Source organism: Dioscorea cayenensis, chromosome 2 (assembly GCF_009730915.1).
Source record: "Dioscorea cayenensis subsp. rotundata cultivar TDr96_F1 chromosome 2, TDr96_F1_v2_PseudoChromosome.rev07_lg8_w22 25.fasta, whole genome shotgun sequence".
Lineage (NCBI taxonomy): Eukaryota > Viridiplantae > Streptophyta > Magnoliopsida > Dioscoreales > Dioscoreaceae > Dioscorea > Dioscorea cayenensis.
Window position 1 is genome coordinate 6976473 of NC_052472.1, and position 7780 is coordinate 6984252.

General features: G+C 31.4%; 2 protein-coding genes across 2 annotated transcripts; one reads left to right on the plus strand and one right to left on the minus strand.

The window, feature by feature from the left end:
- Nucleotides 1-2554: 2554 nt before the first annotated feature.
- LOC120272215 (lysM domain receptor-like kinase 4) lies at nucleotides 2555-4363 on the plus strand. Its single transcript, XM_039278987.1, has one exon. It carries the CDS (start codon nucleotides 2555-2557, stop codon nucleotides 4361-4363), a length of 1809 nt encoding a protein of 602 aa, XP_039134921.1.
- Nucleotides 4364-5859, minus strand: LOC120272223 (alpha carbonic anhydrase 7-like). Its single transcript, XM_039278992.1, has 6 exons — nucleotides 5748-5859; nucleotides 5500-5663; nucleotides 5314-5423; nucleotides 5069-5174; nucleotides 4775-4993; nucleotides 4364-4552 (listed from the first exon to the last, which is right to left on the minus strand). The coding sequence occupies exons 1-6, from the start codon at nucleotides 5857-5859 to the stop codon at nucleotides 4460-4462; spliced, it is 804 nt and encodes a 267-aa protein (XP_039134926.1). The 3' UTR covers nucleotides 4364-4459.
- Between the last annotated feature and the right edge of the window lie 1921 nt (nucleotides 5860-7780).

A 7780-nucleotide genomic window follows, 5' to 3' on the forward strand; every position in this document is an offset into this window, starting at 1 on the left:
ATCAAAACAACTAATTAATGTTAGGATTGTGATCATGTTTTTAGAAATATATTCAATTTTCTCTCATCTTTTAATTTTCTATATTTTGATATCTTCAATTTCTTTTAATTTGCTTTGATATAAATCAAGACAAAAGGCCCGCTTTCAATTATGATTTACAAATTGGCTAAAAAAATCATGATTAAATAATTTCATACAAACAAACATTTTCCACAAAACAAATGTTTTTCAAGCACTATAATAGTTCTGAAATGTTTAGTTCAATATAATGCAAAATTAATGAATGCAATTAAACATTTCTATATTAATGCCATAATTAATGCAAACTAATATTTAAGTATAAAAATATTTTTATAAATTTAATAATTGCTCTTTGAAATATTCTCAAAGTAATTATACATCTACTTTAAATATATGTATAGATTATTTTCGCGACTCTTGATATGTCATTTTTGAATATGTTAATCTTTTGAAATTTTTTTTGGTAAATCTATTTGTTATGAATAATTTTAGTCTTCAAATTAACTATGCATTAACCTTGTCAATGACTATGAAACACCAATCAAGTTGGTATGAATTTCAGAAAAATGAGACTATAATTCCACACAATTCTATCGGTTAAATAATAATGGCTTATGATATTCTTGCTCAGGTTACCCCAGAATAAATAAATGAATTATGATACTTAGTCTAGGGTCACAAGGATAAATAAATAAATTTGCTATTTTTCGCTTGAGTTAGTGAGAATAAATAAATGATTTCTTATATCTATGATAATTTAAGAGACATATACTATCATTTAGAAATTTGATATATCCTTAATTGAACTTTAGAAATTTGTTATACTTAATTTTCTTATTACTTTGACTTTAATATATTTACTAAATAATTATGCTTTAGGACTGGATTTTTGGTGGTTTAGTCTAATGATGATATGTATTTTGATGTTATTTATTTTGATATATTGTACAAGTTTTCTTAGGCACCATATATGGGTTTTTTTATATTTGAAATTAAACTTTAAAATCTGGTATGATACAAAATAGTTTCTTTGTGGATTATATACTGAGCTAACAAACTCATAAAGTTGTGTTAAATTCTTTGCAAATCAGGAGCAACATAGACTAACGGATTGCTTAGGGTGGTGTTAGCAGCGGGTGTTCCCTTGTGTAGTGTTTGAGTTGTGTATATGTTGTTCTAGACACTGAGTTTGTATTTTGGACCTTGTGTATTTTTGAACTATTTGTACTCCTTGATGTCTGTAATTTGTGATTGCATTGGTCTATGTATTTTGCTTTGACATAGGTTTTGAGAAATTGCATGGCTTTAGGGTCCTTGCTTTATAGGTTTGCGATTGTTTGCCTGCATGTCGCTTTTGACTAAGCAAGGTCCAAAGCACGGCATATGTGATCTAACACAGTTATATTTGTAACAAAATTTTTTCTTTTGGTTTTTTTAAGATTTTGTTTTTTAAAGAATATAGATGAACCACGGATAGGATTTTAACCTTTCATCTTTAACTTGAAAATAAAATGAATTACCACTTTTCTATTATAACTATGGTTTTTAACCCTAAACTTTTTTAATTATAAAAATATAGATATAAAAAGATTGGGTTCATATAAAGGTCTCAAAGCTCCTCTAAAAAATAAATGGTGAAATAACAAAAGCTAGTAATGAGAACATGAGCTTTAACATTTAACTTAACTGCTAATTTTAGATGATTAAAATCGAAATTTCAAACATCAGCAACATTGGCTTTCGACATGTGTCTCAAAACAACATTGAAATAATTTATTTACTTGTTTTTGACAAAATGAACAAGCTATATTAGGGACGTGCATAGATGAGGAGTTAATACCTCCATATGTACCCTCACCTTATATGAGTTGAGGTTCGAATCTGTCTCTTGGACAAAGATAGAACACCCTATGCAAGTGACCCAATGGCAATAGATCAACAGGTCATTGGCAAAATTAATTTTTCTATAGCTAATCCTCAAATCATTTTTTTCTTAGTTTTGGATTTATGTTTATAAAAATTACCTACATTAAATGGGACCTACATGTAAATTGTAATACTTTTTTTTGGGCCATAAAACCAATATAATTCTTGCTTCCTTTTAAGCTTCAACGAATTCATTGTCTACAAATTGGTCTTAAATTTTTTTTTTGTATAAAATATAGCACATTACACCAAAGGCATTAAATTATGCATTTGATACTGAGATAAAATACATAAATAGGCTCACATTTGTCAAGGCTGACCAAAAATAAGGTGGAGAATATAATATATCAATGGATATCAAGCACATTTGGATGTACACCAAAGACTTCAAAGGGATATCTTTACCTCAAAATGAAAACAAACACAGCTATAGCTTTCAGCCGGCTAAGTTTTGAACCTACACTCATGTCTTTGCATCTACACAAGCACCTTTCTGCCCCTTGTCCGGCAATGCCGCCATATGTTTACATGATATCTACTTCTCTTTCAATCTCTTCAAATCTCTTCCTTTTTCTTCATCTCATTCATCTCCAGTCTATTCATTACAATGCTTCTCATGTGTATCATCACCTTCTTCCTCCTCAGAACCATATACTCCAACCAGTTCTATGATATGAGCTTGTGTTCAGCCTCCAAATTCTATCCAGGAACACAATACACTTGCGATGACGGTATTGGCATCCAAGCATGTGAAACATTCTTAGTTTACCGAGCAAAAGAAGGTCTTGATACCATCTCAAAGATCGCAAACCTCTTCGGTGTCTTTCAAGATAAAATTCTCATGTACAGCAATGTTACTGATCCTTTCCAGAAACTCGAGAAGGACCGTGAAGTAGTTGTACCAATACAATGTGATTGCTTTGGTGGCTTCTTCCTATTCAATGTGAGTTTCCAAGTTTCTAATGGTGAATCTTATATAAGCATTGCTTGTGAGGTTTTTGAAGGTCTAGTGAAGGCTCAAACACTGGCAGAACATAACTATTTGAATGAGAAGAATCTAACTGACTCTAAGGTTGAGTTCACTGTGCCCTTAAAATGTGCATGTCCTGATAGAAATGATACTAAAGGTAACATTCATTACCTTGTGACTTATCCAATTGTGGAACATGATGAAGTTGAGCTTATTTCTGAGAAATTTGGTGTCTCTTCTAGTGATATTTGTGTAGCTAACAATATCATCCCCTTTTCAACTGTTTTTCCTAATACCACTGTCTTAATTCCTCTTCAAAAACAGCCTTTTATCAATTACAGTTTGAATGCTGATCCTAACACTGATATTGCCTCTGCTTTCATTCCTACGGTCACTAACGGTAGAGACAATGATGACCATGGCCATGAGAAAAAGTTCTATCCTATCAGTTTTAGTGTTGGTGGTTCTTCTGCAATCCTTCTCATTCTTTTTGGATTCGGTTTCTTTTGGAAAACAAGAGCAAAACATAAGTCTCTAAACGATAAGCATCGTGTCTCTACATCGACTCGCACCTCCACAAATTCATGTTTGTCACCAGATCTGATTGCAGGGATGTCTAAGTACTCTTTAGTCAGTTATACAATTGATGAGCTTAATGTTGCGACGAACTTCTTCAGTGAAGAGAATAAGCTAGGCTCATCCGTTCATAAAGGAAATATTAAAGGGACTGAGCTTGTGATCAAGAGGATGGAATTCAAGGATGCTTACCGGGTTATAAATATACATTCAATAATCAATCACACTAATATTGCACTTTTGGAAGGTGTTTGTTATGGAGACGATGAATCCCTGCCTTCCTATCTAGTGTTTGAGTTCGCCATTAATGGTTGTTTGAAGGACTGCTTGAAGAATAATCCTGAAATGCTTCCATGGCAGAGACGGATTCAAATCGCTTTCGATGTAGCTGTTGCTCTTCACTACATACATCACTGTACTATTCCATCCTTCAATCATATGAACATTAGTAGTAAGAACATCTTAATAACAGGAGATTGGAGGGCGAAGATTGGTAATTTAGGCAAAGAGTGTGACCATGTTTTGGTTTCAACCGATGAATGGATTGCGCCGGAGTTCCGTAACCATGGACTGATTTCACCAAAGGTTGATGTCTTTGCATTTGGGGTTGTTTTGTTTGAACTTCTGATTGGAAAAGAGGTCAAGATTGGAGATTTTGTAAAGGAATGTTTAGGATTTCTTAGCGGAAACGGAAGTGGAAATGGTTGTTTTGATGAGTTGAGAAGGTTCATGGATTCAAACTTGAGAGATTGTCCAATTGGTGAAGCTTTGTGTGTGACTGTTCTTGCTAAGGCTTGTGTCGACAATGATTCTCTCCATCGTCCTTCGATGAATGATGTCCTAATGATTCTTGCAAGGATGGTGAGATAATCCATTTTGATTGTTTATTTTATCGATGTTTATTGATTCATTCTCTGTTTCTTCCAACAATGAAAGAAGTTTATTTTGTTTCTTAACATCGTTATATTATTTGAAATCTCTGTGCTCTTCATCCATCTCTGGTTCATACAAGTAGATTGACCGACCATTTATTGGTTGAATCTTTCTTGCATTATTTATCTGCAAATGAGATACAAACACACTTGTTAATCATCACCAAAACAATTAAGAAAGTATTCTCTTAAATTTTTTTCACATATTTTTAACAAATTCAATGTGGCTTATTTTATTAACTAAACTAATATGATTTAAAAAAAGTAACAATTCAAAGATCATATTAAATATTTTAAAAGCAGATTAATAAAAAATGAGTTGTTAGTGTTAAAAAATTCAATCACTTACATTGTTTATTGCAGCTCTAATCAACTTCACTTGTTCCAATGAAACAGTCTGCACATCATGAACCAAACTCCAAACAACACCTTCACTACAAGGTGGAGTAGTTAAGGAGCCTAAGTATCTATAATAAGGAGTGGTCCTCTCTATCAATGGTGGAAGCATAGAACCCATCAACACCTCATCTTGTTGTTTATCCTTCAAATACTTCACATTTCTCATCACCTAAGTTAAACAATTAGCCAAATTAGAATTTAAAAACAGGTTACATAAATAGTTTAGTTTATCATCAAATCAAACCTTAGGAGAGAGGAAGATGTCAGCAGCCCCAAGTTCATAAACCACTCCAATTATTGCGATCTCCCCTTCACTGCTAGAGTGAACCATATGCATTTCTAGAGGATATCTGTAACCATATGTTCAGATTTCTTATATATAAATATATATATATATATATAAAGAAATTTAAATGAGATAGAAATGTAGAAGAAAGAAAGTATTAAAGAAAACTTCTGAATGGAAAGAAATATATTAAAGTTTAGCACCTTTGGCCATTGAAGGTATGCTCAGAAGGTGAGTGCCAGTGACATTGTTGAAGCATAAACTTCTTGCCTTCAATCAAGAGATGTCCTGCAGTACCATTCATCCATTGAAGCTGCATGAAAACAATCAGTAATTGAAATGACTTCTTAATTCTAAAGAGATATAAAGATCTAAAGATATATTTTTACAATAACTTCATAGCCATTGTTCTTCATTGTTGCATCACTACTGCCATAACTTGTGATCAGGCTTCCATTTCTCTTCTCAATCTGCATAAGTTTATGGTTCACATCAACAGGAGATTGCTCACTTCCTTCTCTGCATGTTTTCCATTCTTCATTCCCTCCTGAAGCTATTTTAAAAGAAATGGAAATATAAATTGCAAACACTAGATAAAGATGAGTTTGAATTAATTTAGTTTGCTAATAAGAATTACCAACTTGAAGAACAAGGAAGAAGATGAAGAAGAAGAGTGTGCTGAAATTGATCATCATCCATTGAACATTTGGTTCAGTGAGTTGGGTGTTCATGTAGGTTGGAAATGGCATCTCATACGAGAAATGCATGTGAAAAGAATGGAAATGGTGTATGTTGATTTGCTTAGTGTTTGGAATATTAACTAATTATTGTTTTGAAAATCACATGCCATGCTAGTTCAATTATTAATCTATTGATTAACTAACAATTAGTTATGGTTTTCTTTATAAATGGAGGAAATTGTTTTCTTGGTTAAGATGAATAAATAAAAGAAATTGAAAAGATACACTACTCTTTTATAATGAAGTTTTAGGACATTGGACTAGATAATGGTGTCTTCATTTTTAGGGAAGATTATAAAAGGGTTGTGTTATAATAAAATAATATTATTTAAAATAATAATGAACATATTTAAAAAAGATTTATTATTGTAAAAAAAAATTCAGGAAATGCCTGGTCTAACATTAATATGTTGTTGTATATTTTCTCCCTATTTAACTGTCTATTTTTTTTTTTTCAAATTTACCACAAATATTTGAACATCTAAAATTTATGGGTTATATTTGTAAAATTGGAATAAGTCGTGGGCAGGATTTTGGTTGTGATTTTTTAATTATTTAATTAGTCATATTTAATAATTACATCTCTTTATTCAAAAAATAATTACATCTCAGTTATCTAGTAAATAAGAAATTGGGCAACAAAATAATGTTAAGAATTGTATAAGTAAAATCATTATTTACCATTGAATAAAGTTCGATTCCTTTGATATCTATTTCGAATCATCATCTCCAGAGAGGTTCTTGCCCCTTTGAATAACATGACATTAAAATTATAGTAAAGTTAATCTTTTTCTCTGAATTCTAGTTACATTCTGTACGAAAAGTTTGAAGTGAGCAATGACTTAGGCATAAGTACCAAAGGCTAACATGGTAAAGTTTTGATTCTAGCATTTATAATTTATTTTTTCATCTTTATTACTTTTGTGGCGTGGATATACAATAATTTTCCCTTTATCTATCTATTATATATATATATATATATAAAATCGAAAATAAGATAAAACAAAAAATTATTTATATGTTCATGTAACTTTCTATTCTTCCTTCCCTTTGACAATTTAGTATACTTTTCCGTCCCTCATTTTTCATTGATTTTTTTTTAATAAAGTGGATAAACCACCAATCTATTTTTTTTCATTGACTTTTTTTATGTACCTCTTATTAACAAAGTCGGTTATTTATTTATTTATTTTTAAAATTCTAAAACTGCCTTTGATGGGGTATAATAAGAAAAACAATAATAATATAATTTTTCAACTATAAGTCGCCATGTGTATGACCGATTAAAGCTTGGATTTAGAGGCTGGTAGCAAGAATATTTATCTATGCAAAGATGGAGTACCCCGATTTGAAGGTTGATGGTATGCTATACCGTAGCCTTAGTACAGTAGATGTGAGAATAAGCTCCAATGGGGATCATTTGCAAGGTTTATAACAGGCTCATCATGAATATTGTCCTCATCACCATCATCACCACTGTTATGCATCGTTTTTCACGTCCCCCTTAACGCCCTTTATTCTATAGTTTTGGGCTTGGCCACATCCTCGCCATCCTTGTTCTTGTTTGTATGTTTTTAACTTTTACATCTCTCTTTTTTCTTTTATTAGATCTTTAATTGGTGTTTTTTTCATCTAATGTTATGAAGGAGACAAGGTGCACCATAGATGTTAGGACCCTTATATTGCCTTGAGGGGCAAGGTGAAAAAAAGAGAGCCCACCTAAGCAAAGTAAGGAGCATACACACAAAAGATAATAATGCTATTAATTTCTTCAAAAGTTTGTTTTAAGGCTATTAATTTTGAACTTTGATCCATTATTCCCAAAATCTATTCCAAATATAACTAATAAAAAAAATCATCATTAGCTTCAAATTCTAAACCTATGTTTCGCTCTTCATTTCCATTTTCTCCATAATTATAACCATCTAGA